The 24855-nt window shown below is 37.7% G+C and overlaps 1 protein-coding gene across 13 annotated transcripts in view; it reads right to left on the reverse strand.

Annotated features, from left to right (window-relative positions):
• The window catches only part of RBMS3 (RNA binding motif single stranded interacting protein 3), a 705592-nt gene that overhangs the window by 252030 nt on the left and 428707 nt on the right, over positions 1–24855 (reverse strand). For all 13 annotated transcript variants that reach the window (XM_077129934.1, XM_077129932.1, XM_077129938.1 and 10 more), the window contains one exon: positions 11882–12039. In XM_077129934.1, coding sequence (XP_076986049.1) covers positions 11882–12039 — 158 coding nt within the window. The remainder of the gene's footprint in view (positions 1–11881; positions 12040–24855) is intronic.

The following is a 24855-nucleotide window of genomic DNA, read 5'->3' on the forward strand; positions in this document are numbered from 1 at the left end:
GAATGGTTTCAATTAGGGAAACTGCAATTATTTTTCTGATGGAAATTTTTAAACATTTGTTTTCCTGTGTACATTCCCATGAGGGATCAGATAGATGCACAACTTCTTGTGTTGATGCAAATGGCAAGTCTCTACCTACCAAACAGGATAGACGTCACAGGTATGAGACCTGTAAAGGCACACAAAGCCCTGCACTTAGGACAAGCCTGCACTGATTTCATGCTCTGCTGCCACCATCTTGACATTCTTCAAAACTTTTTTAACCAGGGCCACCACATTTCTATTTCTCCCCAGGCCACACAAAGTACACAGGCTGCCCTAGTATGACGAGAAAGTATAGGAAACTAATCTGATATGAATAGCTCAGATTTATTTAGTCAGATGGACTACTGGATCCACTTAAGTGTTACTTTGAAGAAAACCTTAGGAATGAATCACTTCTAGTTCCAAATTAAAAAAAAACAAAAAACACAAAACTTTAAGCTTAACAATATCAACTTTGTAGTAAATAAAAATAAAAACACAGCATTTTGTTTATTCACTTCTCAATCACAAGTTCCCCCAAATCAGAAGATATTTGGACTAGAAAGGCAAGATGAATCTTTCCTCGTTCCAAATAGTTAGGAAAGGCTAAGAATAATTTTTGTAACTCTTTGAAACTTTGTCTCTGGTGGAATTTTTATAGTAAGTCATCCAACTTTTTTTTTTTTTTGAGGTTGGAAATTTCCATTTCTAGGAACAAAAGAATTCTAATTTCTGCTCTTTCTCTCTTCCCACAGGATCTACTCTACCCTTTGTCTCTTAGGGAAAATAACCTTCTCTCCTAGCAGAGACATGAATGGGAGAGGAAATGTAAGCCCTTAATTACTACAGATGTTACTTTATGGAATTTTTATTCCAGGAGAGCTACAGAATGAAAAGCTTATGCCCCAGAGCCCCCTCCCTTATTCAATCTCTCTCTTGATACTCATCTCGATAAAAGGCAGTTAAGAATCTAAAGCTTGCTTGCAAGAGCCCTACAAATCAAATCATTTCTCTTTGTCTTAAAATGACATGGAATTCCAAATGAAGGCAAAAACTGGATGGAGGGGTGTGTGTGTGTTTGTTGATTCTACATAATGTGTTTTAGGGAATACAGGGGGAAGCTAAACAAGAAAGTCAGGTGGCTAATCCACTCAACTCACCCAAAATATTTTTTGTTCTGGTTTGAAAAGGTCAACTCATCCCTACTGGATTCTAAGTGTGGTCGCCTTTTCTTAACACTGTTTCACGGCTATGTCAAGCCGGTCGGGGGGCTGTTTCTATGAACACAAAGACAGCAGCGTAGATTGTTCACTTTGGCTTCATTCAGATTTAACTAAGTGAATGTCTGCAGTGAGCCTTTAGAGACTTTTGTCTCTGAAAGAATAAATGCAATAAAAGTCTGTTTTCTGTAGCTGCCAGCACTTAGTGTCAAACCATGTTATGCTGCACCACCCAGCAGTGACAATTTCATTTTAATACACAGAGCACATTTTAACAAGGCAAAGCATTCCCAGAAAAGACGGCAATATAGGAGCTGCCAAGGGGAGAAAAAAAGGCTCAGTGTTCCTCAAGCATTTTATGTGGGAACACAACAAAAGTGAGACCCGCGGATCTCTGAGAGGAAAGGGGCTGGATCTGAATAGCCACTTTAGGAAGACTGTGCCCATTTTCGTCTCAAGTTTCACAATTACCTGCTCTGAATTGCCAGCTCAGGCGATCTGAAATCTGGCGCACGCCTCAGTTGAAACTGACACCAGCATTATCAAGTGGGTCTGAAAAGATGTTATGCCAGACAAAGCTGCCTTTACACGTCCCTTTCAGGCAGGCCCTGCAATCACTACAACTGCATCTATTCTTCCTGGGAGGTACCTGCACCCCCTCACGTCCCTCAGAACAGCCCACGTACCAGGCCAACCACTCACCCGACAATACATTAATTAGATGCTTACAAGGCTCCAATCATTGTGTAGAGCTTCGGGGTTTTCTGTTAGGTCTGATGTTTAAATATAAATACACAATAAAGGTCCCGTTTGACATTCTTTCTTGCCCCAGTGCCTGGGAACCTGGCTTCAGTCATTTGAAATGAGCCATAGAATTGTGGGTTTTTTTTGCTTTTTTTTTTTTATCAAGAGCTACTAAGAGGAGCTAGATTCACGGCCAATACAATTCACACAAGTAAATTGCAGCAGATGAGCGCTTGATCCAATATTAGTAGAATGTTCTGGGTCAGGCTTAAAACACAGAGTTGCAAAAGAATTTTGCAAAGCCATTTACAGCGTACCTAGAAAACACCTACCTCACCTCAACCGAAAATCTCTCTATTTCTGATGACAGAGCAATAAGCATCATTAATCATGTATTAAAAAACAATTCCATACTATCATTTATTATGGTTAATTAGAGGCTTCCGCTATCATGAAATTTTTGTGGTTTTGTGAACACAGGCTTTATACAAGCTATTGGCAACTTAGAGCAAGCAATGTTGCAACCAGTCATAATACTCATTTCTAGTAAAATTTACGCAAAGGGTCAACATTAAAAGCTTTTAAAAGTACTAAAATGTGCATGTACTTCTTCTGATATTTCAAAAGCAAATTATGTCACTGCCTTCTTAATCTGTGCAACAGAAGGAATAATAGCGTGTTCCCAGAACAAAGATGAGGGAATGAGTGGAATTCTCTTCTTAATTTTTGCAATTGTTTTCTTTCACCAGGTGCCTGAAATTCTTAGGATACAAGTGTCACAAATGACTATTAGTGTAGAAGAGTGGCCTGCTTACCATCCTTCTTTGCAGAAACCCAGACATGTGGGTGGTGCCTGACTCAGTGTCACAACACACTCCTTAGGAAATGACTAATGAAAAGCCACTCCAGAGTATTAGGATCACATAATTTCAGAACTGGACATGGCTTCAGATATCAACACCTGTATTGTGCAGATGAAGAAACTAACACTAGGAGACTGGTTGGCTTCTCTAAAGAAAAGTTAGTGAATGAGCTGGAATAGAACCTAAGGCTCTTGACCTTCAGTTCAGGTGACCTGTTTGGAAAAGGTGGAACTCAATAGCAGGTATCATGCCGCCCCTGCTGATTTCCCTTACTGATCTACCCCAGTTTCGTCTGCAGCTGAATGTATCCTGAGACCTCCACCCCATCCGGCCACTATTAACTAGAGCAGGTTTCAAAAATGGTAATACACCCGGATCTCATGCAATGAGAAGGGCACTTCACTTCTGTGGTATTCTTTCCAAAAACCCACAACCCAAGTCTAATTATGAGAAAACACACACACACACACACACACACACACACAAACACAAACTCAGATTGGGGACATTCTCTAATACCTGGCCAGGATTCAGGAAAAGCAAGGAATAACTGAGAAATTGTTACAGACTAGTGACACATGACAACTAAATGCAATGTGGTACCCTGGACTGGTTTCTGGAACAGAAATAGGACATTAATAGAAAAATTGGTGAAATGCAAATGAGGTCTGGAGTTCAGTTAATAATAATGTAACAATGTCAGTTTCTTAATTTTGACAAATATGCCACGTTAATGTAAGGAATTCCTTTTGTGGGAAATTGAGCAAAGGAATTCTCTGTATTATCTTTGCAATTATTCTATAAATCTAATATTATTCCAAAATTAAAAAATAAGTTTATCTAAAAAATAACTGTATAGTAAAATTATCAGGAAATTATTATTAAAAAAATATCAATGTCTGTGCTGCAACCCAAGAGATTCTGATTTAATTGTTTGGCATGAGGCCCAGGCACATATATTTAAAGATACCCTTGTGATCCCAGCATGCAGTCAGGGTTGAAAACCACTATTCTGGAGTTCTATGTCAGGTGGCCCCATCTCCAAACCATGGACCAACTCCATCTTACAGGGATGCTTTGTTTGGCGTGTAAAGAGCTTTCAGAAATTTCTAAATGGTTGCCAACATTTAAAAGTTGGGAGACTTCACTTGAAAACTAGTATTTCTAACCCCTCTTGAAAGATGGGATGGTCTGACCCATGTTTTCTTTATGGCAATCATGGGCTGGAGTTGAAGAGAGTTGCTTTCTTAACACAGAGCCAGTTTGCCATCGTCTCTACCAACCCCTAACAATTGCCAGTCCTAAAGTAAAGTATTAGATGCTAATTATGGCTGATATTATGCTTTTTTTTTCTTTTTAATAGTGGAGCTGAGTGATAAATGTTTAATTGATCCATGTGTGCTGATCTGTTTGCCCCTCATCATATGTCTTCTCTGCTCCGTACCTCAAAGAAGTGACTCTTCTATGGACTGTAGCACCATGGCTCCTGTAGCTACTGGTTTTCATTGAACTCAACCAATGCAGGCCCAGTATGATACTGGACGGCAACTATGGAGAGACAACTGAGAGTTTTTTGCCCACATCCTCAACCTGCTTTGGTACCACATCTGCCTGACAGTGGTTGCATCCTTCCCTGATTATAGTTCTTTGCAGATAGCCCCTCCTTTCCGGTCCTGGCTCTCAATGGGCTCTGGGAAGACCCCACCACTTGCTCCTTCCACCCTATGGGTGCTAAGGGCTCTCCTCTGCGGCTTGTCTCTGGATATATCAATATTCCTTGTCAGTTCCCTTAAATGTGTTCACTTCTATAATTAATCCTTCATTCTAGTCTTCAACTGAATCATCTGGAGTGATGTTCCGGTTCCAGCCAGCATGCTGATGAATATACCACAAAACTATCAACAAGAGAGGAACAAAACAAATGATCCTGGAGGCTATGAGTTACAAGAAAAAAACGTAAGAAAAAGAAATGCTTTTCTTGCACTCAATCACAGAACTGTTTTTCTCACTCAGAGTAGCTGTCTACCCATGGTGTGAACTCTCGTCCACATTCATAATAATATAAAGCTATCCTTTAGCCATGAATTAATGTTTTCTAAAGGAATTTTGGTAAAGATATAGAAGAAAATTAATTTAAAGATCAAAATGGAGATAAGGCAGAAATTAATAAGAATGGTATGCTCTGCTTTAGAGAAGTCCTGACATTAAATGTTCTATGAATACAATATTGCTTTTCATCAAATTCTTTGAGCTACAGCCATATTTCATCCCTAGCTATCATTATCTATTACCTCTTTTCCCTGGCTCCATGGACTAACAACTTAACCTTCTTCTTGCTTCCCAAACATGCCAAACATCTTAGATCTTATACTACCTCTCCCAGGATCACTCTTTTCTCTCCCCATCCATCCCATCTACCAAGGAACTCTTCTAACTGCTTCCTCCTTAGCATTTGCATCTCAGTTTAAGTGTTATCTGTCAGAAAACTTCCTGTCCCTGACCTCCCACCTCTTATCCCGTGTTTGCAATCTCAGCACTTTCTTGTTATAATGCTTGAATTATTTGATATTTATGTGCTTGATTGTATTTATTGTCTCTCCCACCTAGCAGAATGTAAACTCCATGAAGGCAGCTATTTTCTCTTGTGTACACCTTTGAATTAGTGCATCTATAAAAATGAGTGGCATATTAGGGATGTCCAAGACATATTTCCTGGGTTAACTGAATGAATAATGAACCTCATTTTATGAATGAGAAAAAAGAGAATTAGAGAGTTCAAGTAACAGGTACAAGGACACACAGCTTGGAAGTACAAAAGGGAGATGTGGCTAAGTTCTTCTGACCCATAAAGCCATGTTAATGACCGTGGGGATAAACAGAAGAGATGGATAGGCCCAATTCAAACAAAGTTGGTTCCCTATTTCTATATCACTTTTAATGTGGGATGGTTACTAAAAGAAAGAGACTCAAATTTTGAGTCAAGAGGATATCAGGCTAGATTTCCCAGTCTTTCTTCTCTATTTATCAGAAGAAGTCAACCTGCCTCAAATCCCCATGATGTTTTGGATGTTCCCATCAGGGTTTTGTGTTTAAAGCAGGTACAGGACAGCCGTATCCTCCAGGTCCTGAGCACAAGGAATGGCCACCACTTCCATTCTTGAAGTAACCAAGCTTTCCAACTTCAGTTTCACAAGGTAATTCATTTTTAGACCCCTTCTTCCATCCCACAAAGGGCAGTCTTTGGAATCTAGTCATTTCAATTTTATAATAATAAAGCAATAAAGCACAGGCTCCCTCTTCTCCAAATGTTTACAAAGACTTACATGGAACAAAAATTGAGTCCAAGAGATTTCAGAATAATAGGCTATTTAATGCAATTCAATTAATTTGCTTGGTTAATTGATTGATTGATTCATCTTGGTTTTGAAACCCAGGGCTCAGTATATACAAAGAAAGAAAGCAGAATATTCTGCCTTCCCCAAGCATCATCATGACTTTCAATTTTCTGATGGCAAGAGAAAGAAAAACAAGAAGGAAATGAGAGGGAACACACAAGAAATAGCACACAAAATAAGAACAAAGGTGAAGAAATTGTAAGGTGGACTCCGAATATAGTCTATAGGGGATCACGTCCACTGGTAGTTGGGTGAAGAATTAAAATTGCCAAAAGGAATGAAATATAACAGCCCTTATTTCCCTCAAACTCAGCAAACACAATTGTACCCTGTTTCTGTGCAAACACAGCTGTGGTCTGGAGGTTACTAATCACTAAGTTTACGTTTTAGAGATTTTCTTTGGTCACATCTGATTTCCTGCTTCCATGTGTTTTAGAGAGTAATGGCCAAAGAATTGCCAAAAAAGCAAGAGAGGAATTGCTAACACAAAGATGACCTCAAAGTAGGTAACATAAAAATGGATTCCAAACAATAAAAGCAAATTTTGAAAGACTTGATAGCCATTTATAAAAGACAATATATTTGCCTACAAAAGAAGTGTTGGTATTTGCTGGATACCTTTTCTGTAATTTGTATACTTTAATTGCATGTTTTTCTGAATTGAATCTGTGTTCTAACTGCATTTCAGGACATGGGAAAGAATAGGAAGCAATAAGTGATATCAAGAAGTAGAAGGTAAATCAAGAAAAATTTTAGGATATACAAACCTAGTAAAAAGACAAAATTTAACCTGCAGTTTAGGCTGGCTTTTAATAATCAGACTTTTGCCTGTCTGATAGAACCACAATTACTTTTTTTTTTTGCTTAGTGAAAAGAAAGAACTTAAATTCCTTATTTAGAAAATGTGCTAATCCAGTAGGGAGAGGTAGAACACAGAGCTGCCCATATGTTAAAAGTCATTCAAACAAAGCTCCATGAGAATCAAATTAAGAGTACTGAAGAGAGGCAAAATATTCTACAAAATACAAAGGTCTCTGCTCTCAGTGGTCTCTCACGCTCTTTAGCTCACCAGGGGACAGTAAATGCATTTCTCAAAGACGTTCTATGTTCCCAGATGTTGAAGCTGGATTAATTGTGAATGCTTAGCCCTGCTGCCCCCCAACCCTTCCCCAGCTTGGGTCATTCTCTACCAGCTTCTTGTAACACTCTTTCAATGTGATTTTTTGTTGGACAAACGGTCTCATGTTTCTGGGAATGAGAAATGGATAACATGAATACACAGACATGTCCCTCCAGACTCAGGCTGATTTATACTCTGATCCTCTCCCTCGCAGGCAAGGTAGCCTGTTGGCACCCGTTAGCTCTGCTGTAGCGAGGTTGACTGTCAGCATTCCCACCATAAACTTCTGTTTTTAGAGGTTTATGACTTGGCTATAAAATGCTGCCTGGGGTGGGGGGTGGATCCTACAAAATTGTTTTAAGTTACAAGAGAGTAAAAAAAAAAAAAACAACCCATAAAATACAAACTAAAATGTCAGTAACTGCTTCTGGAACTTTGAAAAATTCGTAATTGTGCTGTGCCCCCTACTGGTGTTCAAGACAACGTTTTGAAGCTCGATGTTTTAAATATAAAATGAAGATACTACTTTTACTTTGAAGAGATGGTTATCAAAGACGATTAATGCATAACTTGCAAGTAAAATAATAATGGGTGTATTTCTTTCTAGTCAAAGGAATTTTAGAGTTTCCTGCACATGAACCAAGGACCGCATCTAGGGTTTAGAAGAAATGGATGGTGATAGTCAAAATGAAGCCTGCTGAAAGAGCTAGTCAGGTTTCATGACCTCAGACAGTCATAAATTCAACAGATATGTACAACAATTTGACAGTTACACACTGGCTGTTCTCCCAATCAATTAATAATATTCTTTTAATAATGGCTGTGGCACTGTGAACTTTCAGAGGAAGAAACAATTTGTGAACCAATAACACTTGGGCAAATGATACTATAGTTTCTATTCTGATGTTCCAGGACAACCTGTATCATGTATTGCCTTATCATATCACCAAATGCTGTCTCTGTGGATTGTTATAGTCAAAACCAAAAAAAGTTGAAATGATTTCATTCTTTCCTCATCAACAATTTACTGAAGGTCGATTATGTGTCTGATCACATTTTAGGGGCTGGGGCACGTAGGAAAAATAATAACTCATGGTTCCTAACAGTGAGGAACCTGCAATTTTACAGGTGCAGAGATGATACTGAGAACCTAATGCCCTACGGCAACCGGTCCTCACACTTCACAACATCAGAATCACTAGGGTTTGTTAATTCAGATTGCTGGACTGAACTCCCTGAGGCTGATTCAGTCGGTCTTGGGTGGGGCACTGCATGTCAAACAAGTGTCCAGTTGACACTGATGCTGCTCCCCTTGGAACGCTACTTTGAGAACCATTGATTTAAGGCATCCGTTGCATATAATCCACTAACTTCTCTCACTAGGTATGCACCACCTTGGGAGAATCGAGAAAAGAGTGATTTAGATAATCTCTGTTTTATGGTTCTGAAGTAGGATTCTAGTAGAGAAAGAGTGAATGGAGAAAGGGAGGGGGAGGTATTTAAAGGAGAACAATTTGTGCAAAGGTGTTAAGGTGTGAATGATTAAGCTAGTTCAGGCAGTAGCTATAATTGCTTGGAGAAAATGCAGAGCAAATGTTAGAGTGACAAGAAGTAGGGATTTGGACAGATCTAACTCTTTATGGGAAAGCTAAAATTATTTTCTCATCCCATCAAATTACATAAATCTGGGATCCCACTCCTTGAAACCTAAGGTTTAAGATACGTGGAGAATGAAATACTTATTCAGTTTTCTGGCTTTGTACAAAGCAGAGGCAAACTCATATTTCCTTTTTTATTTCTCAGGCATAAGAAATCATTGCCTTGCCCTGAACCTATGTTCTCCTTTTCAATCCACACGCCACTTTCTGAAACTGGAAAATACATGGTTTAGAATATAGAGCTCTAATTTTCCTGTACTGGAATGTGATTACTAATTCATATTCAAAGCTCAAAGTTTTAAAGGAGCATTGCTTTTTGTATGGCTACTCAGGAATGTCACAGAACAATAATTTTATATTCAACCAACCACTCATCCTTCCAGGCAACATAGAAAAAGACATTAACATGAGGGCATTTGCAATCCAGTGGAATGAGACAGACATTAAGCAAGTAAACATACAAATAACTAATTCATTGCAATTGTGATAAATTATATTTGGAAACAAAACAGGAGCTGTAACAGGAGCATCTAACATTGTCGGACAGCTGGGGTTAGTGGTCATCAAAGACTTCATTGAAGAAATAACATTTAAGCCAATACCTGAAGGATAGGCAGGCAGAAGCCAGGGGAAGAGTTGGGGGGGAAGTATTATCAGTCAAAAAGAACAGTTTGTGCCCTAGCCATGAGAAGGCACAGGGAAAGTTAGGAAGGTGGGAGAGGTCAAAGATGATGTAGAAAAATTGGCAAGTCAAATCACTCAGGCTGGCTGTATTGAAGGATGGTTGTAAGTTGGCCCCGATATGTTGAGGATTGTGTTTTCAAGGGATCAGTGGAGTTGCTATGTGCAAAATGCATTCGAAGAGTAAAAGGCTGCATTTGGAGTAGGTGTAAAATAATTTAAAATTCCCACCTTCGTCAGGTTCTAAAAATAACTAAAAATAAAAAAAAATAATTCAGTAGGTTTTATTCCTTCACGACTATCCTGTCCCACGTTTACAGTTTTGCCTTTAATAATGTACATTTGGCTCTGTACTAAGCAGGATATAATTCCTTTTAAGCACATTCAGGATCTACAGAAAAAGATAAACATGAGAGAAATGAACAGTCCAATCTCTGTGCCCCCCCAAATCCTTTGTGTAAGAAAAACATCACTAGAGATTATCTTAAAACACACATTCCCTTGAGAATTTCAAATGTGTTCATTTTCAGCAGGAGCACAAATGAGGGAGAAACTAATTTGTTAGGAAGAGATCAAAGGACTGTGCATGTTGTTTAAAGTGAAGTATAACAATCACTTCACTGAACTCCCAAGTTGGTCAAACCTCTAATAGCAGGCTGTACGCCATCCAGAAATGCCTAGACTGGCAAAATTCAGAGCCCCACGTGGTGTCATTAGCTCTGCCTTAATGATAAAAATCAGCAGTCATCAATGTTCTCAAAGACCAAATGCTTGAACAATACTTTCAACTTACAGGAGTTTTCCTCTTTCTGCTTATCTTTAATCAAATCATCAAGCATGACCTTTACATCTATCTATGGGAGTATTATATGTACAACATTTGTATGGAATAAAAAGAATTTTAAGACATGGTCCACAACCTCCAGAAATTCAAGTTGGAGGTCAGTTGATATTCACATTACAGTTTGTTGCCTTCCAAGATGAATGAACAGAAATTGGTTTGAAATGGTTCTCCATGTAATGGCAGGGTCACCCTAGGTGGGCACACCTCTTGGCAATGGCGTGACTTCCAGATTTGACATGTAATATCCTTCCATCCATCCACGTGAAGTCAGAGGGAGACACACATATGTGCGCCGAGCCAGAGGCATGGCTTTTATCTTTGTCATTGAGCAGTTTCTTTTTCTCTGTGGCTTTTCTAGCTTTAGTTTTCATGAAAGCAGAGGAAGTACAATCATTTTAACTCCATTCTTGGCTGAGATCCTGTTTTTGTAAACATTCCCTTAATATATATATTTGAATGTGGTTAAATAGGGAAATTTTAGGTTATCTGTATATTATTAGAATAAAAATTTTTAAAAAATGATGGGCCTGTACAACATAAACAGTGAACCCTAAGGGAAACCATTGACTATGGTTAATAGTGCAAATGATTATTAAAATGGACTTTCATCAATTGTAACATATGTACCACATGAATGCAAGGTGTTAATAATATAAAACAAAAAAAAAAAACTGGTTTTTCTGTAAACTCAAAATTTCTCTGATTAAAAAAAAAATTTAAGTTAAAATGAAAACTACTCTTCCTTTTATCACAATGAAAGAAGTGCAATTTGCTTTTTTTCTGTTCTGCCTAAAACATCAAAATACAAAGTGAGGGCCACTGAAATACAAATACCCCCTTGACTCCACCCCCTTATATTTCTGAGTTCCTTGGGACTTTCCAACAATTAATAATTTTCTAAATCTTTCCTCTCTATTCTCTTCTACTTACTGAGAAAGTCTACCAACACTCTTCTTTGGAAATCAATACAAAAACATTTGGATGCTTTGTTCTGCTCTGGGATACCAGGCATTTATAATCTCCTTTCCCAGGCAGAAACGGACAGTACCTGATTTTGTTGATCTACCAGCCAAGAGAGGCCTGGGAACTGGTACGCATGTCATTATGGCTTGAGATGCATATAAACATTCTTTGTACATATTTTAGCAAGCACAGTGTTCTTATAATTACACTGGAATTCTTTGGCTTGAAGCAAAGATTCAGAGAGAGTATAATGAAGGCACTTTTTTTTTTTCTCATTTTCTATCCCTTTGGACCCTCGTGCAGGAAAATAAATGGAATTAAAAGAGAACAATTAGGAAAGACAGGATGTGAACAGACAGGGTATTTTACCTGGCAAAGCCTACGCCTCTGCTGACTCCATTAGCGTCTCTTAGTATTCTTGTGGAAATGACATGTCCGAAGGGTTTCAGCATATTCTCAAGTTCCTGTTCATCCATAGAAATGGGAAGGTTTGAGATGTATAGGTTTGTTGGGTCTTGCTCTTGTTGCTGAAGGAAAGAAAGAAACAAATGGAGTAAGTTCTGAGCACTGAAAGACTTAATGCGCTAGTGGATAAACTTTTGCTTAAACAACAATTTAGATTCCATCCTCCAACACGCTCTGAAAGTGTTTTCGCTAGGAGCTGCTCCTCTCTTCCCTGAATTCTCTGTAGCTCAGAAGGTTTCTCATGAAAGCTAGGCCATTAGTGAAAGTCAAGCTCTCTGTTCAGATTTTGCAACAAAGACGAATGAACGCTTGTTGAAAATGAATTAAGTCAAATGTGTATATTCTTCTCTAATATCATGAACTCCAACTTTGACCATTTCAATTCTACCTGCCATCACCACTAGTCACTGATGTATTTAGTGAGTGTTCATTACATGTCAGGCATTGCTCTAAGCACTGAATATACATTATTTCATTCAATATTCACAAGAAATACCACTGTTGCTGTTTTACAGATGACGAAATAGATCCATCACTTGTCCAACTTACAAAACTAGTATCAAAGCCCAGGAGGAACTCTAGGCCTATCGTCAAAGTCCCTGGTGTTCACTGCTCTGCTATTCTGCCTTCCACAAGAACAGTGGTCTATAAAGTCTGGTCCCAGAATAGCAGCAGTAGCTCCTGGGAACTTGATGGAGATACAAATGTTCAGGTCCTACTGCAAGCCTACTTGGCCAGCACCTTTAAGGATGGTACTCCACATGCAAGCTGTGTTTTAACAAGCTCCCTAGGTGATTCTGTTGACTGTTCAAGTTTGAGAATCTATGGCTTAGACCATATACAAATGTTATATATGAATGAGGTTATGATGCCCATAACCTCATTGTCTAATTCAGCAGCAATAGTGCTTAACTAAACTTTGCTTAATACAATAGGAAGCTGAACCACAACTGCCATCATTATTTCTATGTGTATAAATGTTATCTATTTCATATAATGAATTAAACAAGTAGGAACTTAGTTGTATGGACCCACCAAAATAAACTCAGCCATAAGCCTGATACAATTAATGATCTATTATCAAAGCATATAGGCCATTTAATGGAACCAATATATTTTAGCTAAAATAACAACCTTAACATTATGGATAAGCCAGAGATTAAAACAAAAACAAAGACAAAAACAAAACAAAAAAAAAATAGAAAGAAAGGAGAGGAATTCTGAAGTCTAGGAGAAATGACATTAAGTAACAGCAAAATATCTTTTCTGAAGAGAATATATTATACAGGAATTTTGAGATTTATGAACAGTGAAAAAATAAAATAAGTGAGATTTCAAGTATTATTTCAGCTAAAAAAAACAATTTCAGTGGTAAACAAAACAATTTTTTAATAAGATCTATCATTAGGTTGTTTTTTAGATAAAGTTTAGTTTTTAAGCTTTTTTCTCACCACGGAAAAGAGCAAAATAAGGCAACTGCAGCTTTAGTATTTAAGAATAATGTAAAGGTAGAAATTATACAACTGAAGCATCAGTCTCTTTTTCTCTCTCTCTCTCTTACATACACACACACACACACACCACTAATAAATGGAATGAACCTAGAGAGAAAACAGAGATCACATTATCCTTCCTTAAATGGTTATGATTTTGTGTGGTTTTTTTTGGCTGGAGTTGTGAAGGAAAAAGAAATATAGATATTTCAGATACATAATAATGAAACTTAGGTACATACAACTTTCATTTCATTATCCATAATTTAATTTTAATCTTCACATCATCATTCCAAAGGTAACTTTAAAAATTACTACACTTTTTTGGAAAATTAGAAAATGGAGGTATGAAAGATTCATCATCTTGCCCAAGTATAATCTGATAATTAGTGGCAGGGATAGAATCAGATTTAGTGAGCAAGTTTCCATCCTCCAGCTCAGTATATTTTCCACCAGTCAATGTTTCCAAAGCTTTAATCATTTGCATATGTATTTAGAAATTTTTGCCAGCCATCTATTACTATTAATCTTTGGGTTAAATAAATTCATTTAAAAATAAAACTATATTGTTACCATAACTAAAAAGCCGGTATTCCTTGCCATAAATAGGCTATTGTAAAATAGCAAACAAATTCATAACATTAAATTATATCTAGATACTGTTCTCTTACAGAAGGCTTTGGGACTGGTGGTTGACTCTGTTACAAAGAGGACTCAAAATGAAGGGAGGTGTTTGAAGCACATTAGAACCATACTGAATGTTTCTCCTAGGAGGGATCAAGACTAAAAAAGAACTGAGAAAGGAATAACTTTCTTATGATGTGATCTCTGGGTCCCACACACCCGGATTTACTCAAGTTCCGCACACTAACCCAGAGCGCCCCATTGCACAGGCTGCAGCACACAGGCCCCAGGAAGAAACTACAGGTCACCCAACAGTCTTGCAGTTCTTAGTCCTTGATGGGGCTAAACAATCACAAGCAACGTCTGCCCTCACCCTTGGGGTACTGTGTTGATCTTAATTTCTCTGGGCACGAGTGCACCAGTTTACCCTGATTCAAATCCATTTCCAAATTCCTTTAGTATGGAAGGCATAGGGGCTTCGCAGAATGATGTACAATACACCTGCAGAGTTTAGGACAGAAGTGATCGTCCAGTACACAATCTGCATGTCTCAAATCCAAATTCAAACCGCAAAGCCAACTCCTTGATGTGTATTTACAGAAACAATGTAACATTTGGCAGTGTTATTCATTAAGTAATTTTGTGCTTTGAAATGAAGTATTAGTTATGAATATATTTGCTGACTTCATAGAAGTAAATACACAGCATGAACTTAATGCATAGTATGAGCTTTAAAAATAGTACAAAAATTTTTATTGTTGCATTCAATTTTATTTAATTAAATAATTTAAATAATTATTTAATTATTTAAAAATGACGATCACTTTCAAAAGATTCATCACCACTATGAACTTAAAAACCCTTTCCCTTCAACTTCTCAGAAAAATTTCTCTGTGTTGAATGCAGTCTAAAATAACTTTTTAAAAATATTTTAAGCTTCCATTTTCATTGACACTTAGTTCCCCAATGGGCCTAAAGGAGCATTGAGTCTAATCTAATCATTGAACAGATGAAAAAGGAAAGAAGCTAGAGGAGATAAGATTTGTGCAAGGCAACTCAGCTAAATAGGAATAGACTAGAAATAAAACACACGCTCTTTTACATTTGGGCCTGTGTCCTTTCCAAGGAAACAGCCCTGCCTTTTCTCCTAAAATCCAGTCACTATTAACAGACTGTGGTTTAAAGAAGTATTAGTACACACAAAAATAAATATCTCTGAATTCTTCTATTTACTTTTGCCTATTCATCATTTAACCTTAGCTGCAGATTAACGGGCATGAAAATTAATTCCTAGTGCCAATTCACATTCCTCACTCACTCATGGAAGGAATATTCTATGGAGAACAATTCGTAAAAGTATACTACTATAATATCATCATCTATTACATTTCATTGACCATGTGGCCATGTCAGTCCCCCATTCTGATCTGTTTCTCCATCTTTTCTTCCGTACAGAGGTTCCTTAATTTATTATAAGCTTTGACAAAAGCTCTTGAAAATGTAAGAAAAGTGGGAGCAGGCACCTACTTTCACTTAAGTACATTTAAACAATCTTTCTTTCCTGAAATGGCTTTTCTTTTCTCAGGTATTTAGTGCATGTAAACTGCTAAAATAAGATTTATTGTCATCTTTTTGCTTTTTAGAAGTTTAAGACAACTTCAGAACATCAGCACATTTCTTGATGGCTAAGTAATGCATATGGAGAACAATAACAACAAAAAACGGTGTCCATTTCTCAATCAAAGGTTATGTCTAGACTGTTTTTTTGGGGGAGGGGGATACGGCTATTATATAAACATGAAAAACTGATTCTGCAAAAGGCTGTTAACAGAATGCTTTTTCAAAGCCTCACAACAATAAACACACTGAAATCATGTTTGAGGAAACTTCATTTAGATATCCAGCAACTAGTGAAGGGCATGAAAAGTAATTTTAGTGTGGTGTTTCTCAAGTAACCTAGGGTGAGGGCCACTTTAAAATTTACAGCTGTCATGGTTCAATATTTTGTACAGTAAAATAAAATGAATTAACAGAATATAAAAGAAAAGGAAAATATATGCAAAATACAATCCTAACTTTTCAATCTTAGGTCAACCAACACAAAATTACATTTTGAATTTGATGTCATGTGAATGATAATTTGACACAAAAACGTTTAAATTCTTATGCTCACTTTCTGTATTGGTTTCCTCGAGTAACCGTCTGTGAACTGACCTTTGAGTAGCATTATTTTAGGACACTATATTCCCGTTTTGTTTTGCCTTTTTTCCCCACAATCACCGAACACCCTTTGAGTCCTAGTAGTTTATTAGTTCTCGTTCACACTATATAGTACCAGACCCTTTCTAACCATAAAATTATGTATAACCAATTTTACTGCCATTTTTGAACCATTAGATGGGCAAATGCTGTCTCAAGGTGAATTATCCAGCCCAGTGGTGACAAAGCATCAAGAAATATCCTGAAAAAGATGGAACAACTCAAACATATGACTAGAGAAATTTTTAAATCACACTGAAAGAATGTTCATATAGACTGCAGATGATATTATTATCTCATATAGAGCAGAGTTTCATAGAATTCAAAGTGTGCCAAGGACTTTTTATTTCATGTGCTCCTTTGTAATATCCCCATAAGGTAGATAGGGCAAGATTTATTATCCCCACTCTACAGATTAGAAAACTGGTTCTAACATCTTAAGAGGATTACTAAAGTCAAACTGATGATAAGTGGATTAAACTAATGTCATCAGGGATAGTTTTTTTGTTTTATTTTGTTTTGGTTTGCATGGGCAGACACCGGGAATCGAACCCAGGTCTCTGGCATGGCAGGCAAGAACTCTGCCTGCTGAGCCACCGTGGCCTGCCTGTCAATGATAGTTTTTAACATTCTTGATCTAATATCTTTGAGTATACAAGACTCATGCTAAAGAATGCTTATAAATATTGCAATTCAATGGCTCTCACCTATAGAAAGGAAAATCAATGTGAAAACAAAAAAGCAATTGTTTTTTAATGGAATAGTCTATTTTAAAATGCTGTAGCAATTTAGAAATGAATAATAATAAAAACTAAATGTTTTCTTTCACACTCAACCCAGAAGTAGGGGATCAGAGCCTCTCAGGTTAACAAGCTACCTCCAAGGCATCAGATATTTGAGAATTAGTTTAACACTAATTTTGTGCAAAGCTGTTCTCACCCTCTGGAGATATTATCAGCATATTTTGCTCTCAGAATTATTGCAACTCTAGATGAGACCATGAAGAAGCCTGCTGTTATGGTCTTACTTGCTTCAGCATCCTACAAATGTGTTAATGTGGTCAGATCTGTACCGTTATGAAAAACTAAGGACACAACTCTGACCCTCGCACGGGGACATCTGCCTTCTCTAGCTAGAATGGCCACAGCCTCTGGCCAGAGAGAAAAAGATGCACAGCCCTAAGCCAAACATGGACTCTAGAAAATGCATCCCCGGTGATGCACGTCAAGACCAAAGGGAGAAAACAAGAAAGGCTTGCCAAGAAGCTGTTGTGCACCCCTAAACCATGCCCAAAGGCTGCACCCTCTGTCGTCTTTGCGAAGCCCTGTATGTTCAGCTGTCTTCTTCTTCCCCTAAAAGACAGCTGGTTACTTCTCTTCCTCTAGGTGTGTGTGGCGATAGAATGAGAGGAGGGCCACCACGTTGTCCCTCCCAAGACCCTGATGAGAACCATTTCCCTAAGGAAGGATTTTTTTTATATAAAGGAAGCTCTTCATTAAGACACATTTAATGTGAGCACAGCATCACTAATGGGGCTTCACGACCTCAAGATCACTTGGAGGGTTTAATTTTGGAGGAGGCACTCAGAAGCAAGCAGGCTGGATGTGAAGCAATGCCCAGTGCCCCTGATGACCTGTCCCCCCAGATGTCTGTGCTATGCTTTCAGGCTGGGGACTGCTTTTATTTCTAGATCAATCGAATGCCTTGAGTTGAGGTGTGCGGTGAATGAGTCAATGAGCCTCTTGAGTCTCTGGGACTGAGTTTGAATTACCTGAGGTCCTGGAACCGGTGGCCAAACTGGCTTGCGGGCTTTCCTTCACCGCTCCCTCCACAGGCACCTCATGAACTCCAACTCAGTGTCACCAGCTACCAGCCCTGCTGTGACGGCTTCTCCTGTGAGAAAATGCTAAATTAACAATTTACAATATTGAGATCTCTCTATAGTTTCATTGTAAAATATCACTATGTCACAAATACTTGTGGCTGTGTACTCAGGGTCCTGATGGTGAAAAGATGAGAACAGTAAACAAAACTATAGAGAACTACTCAATATTGTAAACAAGCCATACCACATTTTCTCAGAGTCTGATTCACCACTATGAAGGGGACATGTAGTCAAAAAGTATTCTTTGCCACAGAGGATTAATCTTACCATTTTCTATAAATTATGCATTGCTAAATAGGATTCATGTTGTTACCGTTTTATGTAAGTGTGTCAGATTTAGCAAATAAAATTAGAGGATGCTCACTGTAATTTCAGGTAAGCAATTCCAGGGACATACTTATGTTAAAAGTTATTTATTGTTTATCTGGAATTCAAATTTAAGTGGGCACCCTGTAGCTTTATTTGCTAAATATGGCAATCCTATAGGAAATGGTCGTAATAAAGTGGTTTAAATTCTTTATGTTTTCTTTCCTTACAACAACCCTTGAGTTTCATACTACTAACATCCCTTCCCCATTTTGCCTGTGAGAAATCTGAGATTATAAGAAGCTATGTAAACTGCCCAAGGTCATGCAGCTGTTAAGAGGCCAACCAGAATTCAGATCCCACTCTGTTTCAATCAGAGGTTGGAATTTCAACATAAAGTGATTTAACAACCAGCTCACCCCTTTTTAGAAGACAATAAGGTGAAGGAGCCATCAGGGGAATGGAGTCCATAGCTGTTATATTTTTCAGGGTGTAAACCTACTCAGCAGCACAATTTGTCTTCCTGACTGAGAACATGACTCATTTGATTGTACTGGGAAAGTGAGTTAGCATAAAAGAATCCAACGTCAAGTTCAACTTGCAAGGTTGGAGCGATAAAATTTCCCAAATCAATGAGGAAAACATAACCGGCTAATTGCCACCTGACCTCTATTACATAAGGATAATTTTTTTTTTAAATAAATGTTCATTATCTATAAAGTGAAAATTACAGCTTTCTCTACAAAATGTTGCTGTCATGTTGTTGTTCGGCTTGGATCTACTTTTTTTTATTTTTATTTTTTCACATGGGCAGGCTCCGGGAATCAAACCCGGGTGTCCGGCATGGCAGGTGAGAATTCTGCCACAGAGCCACCATTGCCCGCCCTGCTTGGATCTACTCTTATTCTTAAATTGTCTAGGGCCACTTTCACAGAATGCTGGCTGTGTAAAGTCAGTGGCATTTCACATGTTCTAGAGGAAGCGGTCAGCTCCACACTTACCCTTTATTTTTTACATAAATTCAACTCCGAAAATTCTGTCAGTCCAAGTGAAGGATGGCACATCCTAGGTTTATTTAATTTTAGCCTTTCTAAAGACAGCCTCAACAGATTGTAAAACATTTGGTGGCCTGTGATCTTTAGCAACAGCTTGGAGGAAGTGTATGTGTGTGTGTGTGTGTGTGTGTGTGTGTGTGCGCGTGCGCGCGCACGCGTGCGCATCTCACAACAAAAACAGGTTTGTCAGTGCAGGGGAGGGGAGTGCAGGGAGTGAAGGGGGGAAGTTAAATAGTTGCTACTACTGTTTGCTTCCATTTCTTGAGTTGCCACTAAGCATTGTGACCTTGGGAGAGAAACAGCAGCAGTCAGTTGAAGGTGATAAAATAAGGTAAACTACTCTGCTTTAAAAAGAGTCACTTCCATCATCACCCCTAGCTTTATTGAGCACATATATTAATAATAATCTTCTTAAAACTTAGTGGAAGGGCAGGCCATGGTGGCTCAGCAGGCAGAACTCTTGCCTGCCATGCCAGAGTCCCAGGTTCGATTCCTGGTGCCTGTCCATGTGGGGAAAAAACAAGCAAAAAAACTCAACTTAGTGGAAAAGAGCTATCTTGTTTTAAACATGACTCAATACAGAACTATGTGATTTCTCACCAAGATTATCTTGAAGAACAATGAAAGAGGACATGTCTCAGTTTTCCTCCCAGTCACAAGTTTTCTATTCACACCAGTCCTGTCGCTTCATTGACTAGCACATCTTGAACAACTGGAGGTGTGGTTATAACATTAATACAACCCAGAACCATGGGTGACTTACATATCTTGACTCAGGATACTTTACTAAACACATCATCTGCTTGCTTTTCATATAACTGCTGCTGACCATTCATTCATACACTCATTCAAATTTTCTTACTCTGCTAGAGTAAGCCAGCCATGGAGTGAGACCTGGGACAGACATGATAGGCCATATTCCCTGCCTGCCTTAGGAAGTTCAACCTACTGGAGAGTTAACAACTAAATTTCAACAATAAAGTGTTATTTCTACTGAGCTAATACATTAATGTGGCCCAAAATGTAGACATCTGCCTCTTATGCTCTTACAATCCAGAACATAAAGTTATGTTACCCTCAAAATAGTGATCTACAATCTAAACTATATCTAAATGATATCTCAGTTACATGATGAACATGAGAATTAATGCTTGAAAAATAAAAACCTATGGAATATGTTAAGTCCAAAGACAACCACAAATTACAGTTTGGAAAAGGACAAATATTCTATGGTCTCTTTTAGAAAATAGTTATCAGAAAATCAGGGCCTAGATTGTAAGCTCTTAGAGCAGTCACATTTATTCTTGTGCTTTAAATGTTATTTCTGAATCATGAGATGCTGTGCTATATGTGTATAAACTGGTATTTTCCTGGAACTTTGGGTACCAGTGTGACATCTAAGACTCAGAGTTGGAGTTCTGCAGCTCTGAAAGTCAGCATTGCTACATACAGCAACTGTTGAAGAAGCTGAAAAAGAGAAAAAGAGACCAAGCTTCAATTAGAGATAAGAATGAAGCTGATCTGGGTGGGACTAAGGTAAATCAGAATCAGGGCAAAGGGTGATAGAATCTGTATTTTAAAACTTCACCTCCTGTATGAGACCAAAGGAAGAGAGATATATTTTGTCCAAAACCTAATTTTTCTGTAGCACACAATCTAACTTAACCTGTCTGGCCAGCTCAGTTAAACAACCCAAACACATGGAGCATAGAACTGGGAGCAAGGTCTTGCAATTCTGTACAACCTAATGTGTAATACTATATACATTCCAGAGGATATCAGGCAGATAATTAAAAAGTATTTGCAAAGCCCTTGATGTACTAGATAAAAAAATAGAGAACTATTAAATTTTCCCACCTGGGAAATTCCTGCTACTTTCTCAAACATTAGGGACTCCCAAGTCAAGAGGACAAGCCCTCAATCTTGAGGCTTGCTCTTGTAAAGCTTATTTCTGTAATGGAGAAGCTAAGCCTACTTATAATTATGCCTAAGAGTTACTTTCAGAGAACCTCTTTTGTTGCTCAGATGTGGCCTCTCTCTCTAAGCCCAACTCTGCAAGTAAAATCATTACCCTCCACCCTACATGGGTCATGATGTCCAGGGGTGTAAGCCTCCCTGGCACTATGGGATATGAATCCCAGAGATGAGCTTGGTGTTGGCTCTGTGGGATCAACGATGCCTTGACCAAAAGTGGAAAAAGAAATGTAACAAAATAATGTATAAATGGTTAAGAGAGTTCAAATGGAGTTGAGAGGCTATTCTGCAGGCTACTCTTATGCAAGCTTCAGGTAGATATTGCTAATTGCCATGGTATGTGAAGCCTCAACCAACAGTATTCCTATAAACCCCAAAGAATACCCAGGGCTCTATCTGGAGACTCAGTAGAAGTCTCACTCACTAAGTTTATTTTTCAGAAACCTAAAGGCTCCAGATGATTCCTAGGCCAGATAAGCCCTGAAATCCAGAGTTACCAGTTTCTCCAAGAGCATCAACCAGTTACATTCCTCTACCCCATAACGTCAACATCCCTTTTCAATATTAAGTTAGAATAGTCATTACCTAAATATCCCTAAAGATTGGGAGAAGGATCAAAGGAGAAGGAGGAGTTGTAATAGAGAAGATAGGATTTAACAAATGAGTATCCTACCGAATCATATATTGATATTTCTTTTTAGTCTCCTGTGTTTTAGAGCAGCTAGAAGGAAACAGCTGAAATTGTGGAACTGTAACCCATACCATACATTGAAATTCATTCAATAACTACTTGTTAAAATGTACTTTGAAATTTACTGCTTTTTTGTATATATGTCATACTTCACAATAAAAAATGTCAAGAAATAAAACAATGTAAAAAATTTAAGACAACAACAATGACAACAAAAATTATAGTTTGGGCTCTCTGTATAGCTATGCATTTATTTGCATTTCAACGAAGAATGGTTTTGTTCATAAATCTTCAGAACACTTTGGGCAGGGACAATATGTGAATAGCCAGTAAGTGACATTGACCAGTACAATGACTAAATAGTTCTTAGTATTTCTCAGCAAATTTCCTCAACTCTAAAATGGAGAAAAGTAATACTAATAAAGCAGAGGATTACCGTGAGAATTCAATGACATAATACACTAAAAATCTAGTAGGGTGCCCGGTACATAGGAGAAGCTCAGTAACTCATCATTGCTTCTATAATTATTAATACATAAAGAAATTTAGAATATTGTAAGAGGACAGTTACTAACTAAAAGTAAGTTATTTTCATAAAAAAGCAACTATCACTATTTAGAATTTGTTCCATTGTGTTCCTCATAAGTGCAAACTTATCAGAGTTTTTAAATTATGTGGAGGTAGGCATAAATTATGCGGAGGTAGGTATAAATTATGTGAAGGCAGGCATAAATTGATGATGTGGCCAGTAGCTCCTCAAGAGAATCTAGAAATTTCACAGGGTGGGGGAGGGGAACTGTATACTGTTCCTATCATTTATGAGCTAAAAAAGATTAATGATGTATTATTAGGCTCATTAATCAAAACTGTGTGGCTTTTTCTTTTTAAGGAGCAATTCCACTGTTCAAGTCAATTAGCCCACCAAAGCTATTCCACCAAAGAAGCTGCAGTGTTATTCAGACTTCCCTGGGAGTATTGAGAGTATAAAATAAATGCTATTATTCAGAAGATGCCGAATTGCTAAGCTTCTTAAATTCATACAATTGGGACCCTGCAGTACATTAAAATACTGAAACTCATTAAGAGACTTTTCCCCCCAGCTTCAGAATCATTGGCATGGTCAGCACAGTTAAGAACGATAAAATGCTCCCAGCATCCAAGGGATCAAGTGACTAACTCTCCTTAAGGCTCCATTTCAATGAATCACTAAGGCAGAACTGGCACCCAACCTTTGAGGAAACCAAAGCTTCTACTGGATTATGCTAATACCCAAATAGGACTGCAAAATCAGCTGATATGATACGCTAATGAGAGGAGAATGGCATTCAAAATAGTTGGGCCTCAAAATACGAAATAACAGAGGTTATAACCCTCAAAATAAAATAGTAGTCTATGAGCTCATATGAAAATAAATGACTAATTAGATAAATGAGGCAGAAGAGAAAGCTATTCCTTACAGCAGAATGCAAACTAATAAATGTAGAAAGCATGTTCAATTTATTAAATCACTACTTGGAAACTATAATAATGATTGATTCAGGCAAGCATGATCATTGGAGGACAAACTAGTGGGTGAAATTTTTATGAGAACAAAGAATTTACATAATCTCAATGCTTTCTCTATAAGTTATTTATTCATTATGAATTGAAAAACAGTAACTTTTCAGCAGATAATTTTGCAACAGTTTTGGAAGTATGAGATTATTTGAAAATAAAAGATTAAAAAAGCAAAGGAAATAAAATAAGCTAGTAGTCATGATTTTAAAAAAATGGAATTTTCATCACAAATACTTCAATTCACAAAAGAAGCATAAGACAATATACATACTTTGCCTTACATTCAAACCATACACCCTCAAATCAGGAAGAACAAAAATCACGGAATTTAGCATCTGCTTCCACTAGTACAATCTGATTAACATACTCAATACCACCTTGGACAGTGTCCGTGTGTTTAGTTTATTTGTATGCTATGTCTATGCAACCTTAGGGTCTCCACTAAAGGTTGTAGGTTTCACAGAGAGAACTAAGAGGCAGACGCAAACTGGATCCCAGAAATCTATAAGCAATGGTGTATAAAATTAAAGCCAAATAACTGCTCTTCAGAAGTCACACAATTCTCTTTCACTACCACCAAGCTCCTGCCAGATTTTCTCTTTCTCATGTACGTTCAGTATATGTGAACTACCAGGATCATTTCCTCATTAATAGACATGAAGCTGATGCTTTCGTGAGTTTGCAACCTCATAAGCAATAAAGGAATAAGGTAGTGTTTCCTATATTTGAATAATATATAGATTAGTGATTCTGAAATGGGAGTGACTCACCCCCTCTCTTCTAGGGGCACTTGCAATATCTGGAGTCATTTTTGGTTGCCATAACCAAGGTGAGGAGACTCCTATTGGCAGCTAAAGGGTAGATTGCAGGGATGTTTAACAACATCCCACAATGCACAGGAAAGCTCCCTACAACAACGCATTATCTGGTCTAAAAATGTATAAATGTACACATTTATAAACATACAGATATACATATATATACAGATATACATATACATAACAGGCTTCCCAGTGTTGATTTGGTTATTTTTA

This window comes from Tamandua tetradactyla, chromosome 15 (genome assembly GCF_023851605.1).
Source record: "Tamandua tetradactyla isolate mTamTet1 chromosome 15, mTamTet1.pri, whole genome shotgun sequence".
Lineage (NCBI taxonomy): Eukaryota > Metazoa > Chordata > Mammalia > Pilosa > Myrmecophagidae > Tamandua > Tamandua tetradactyla.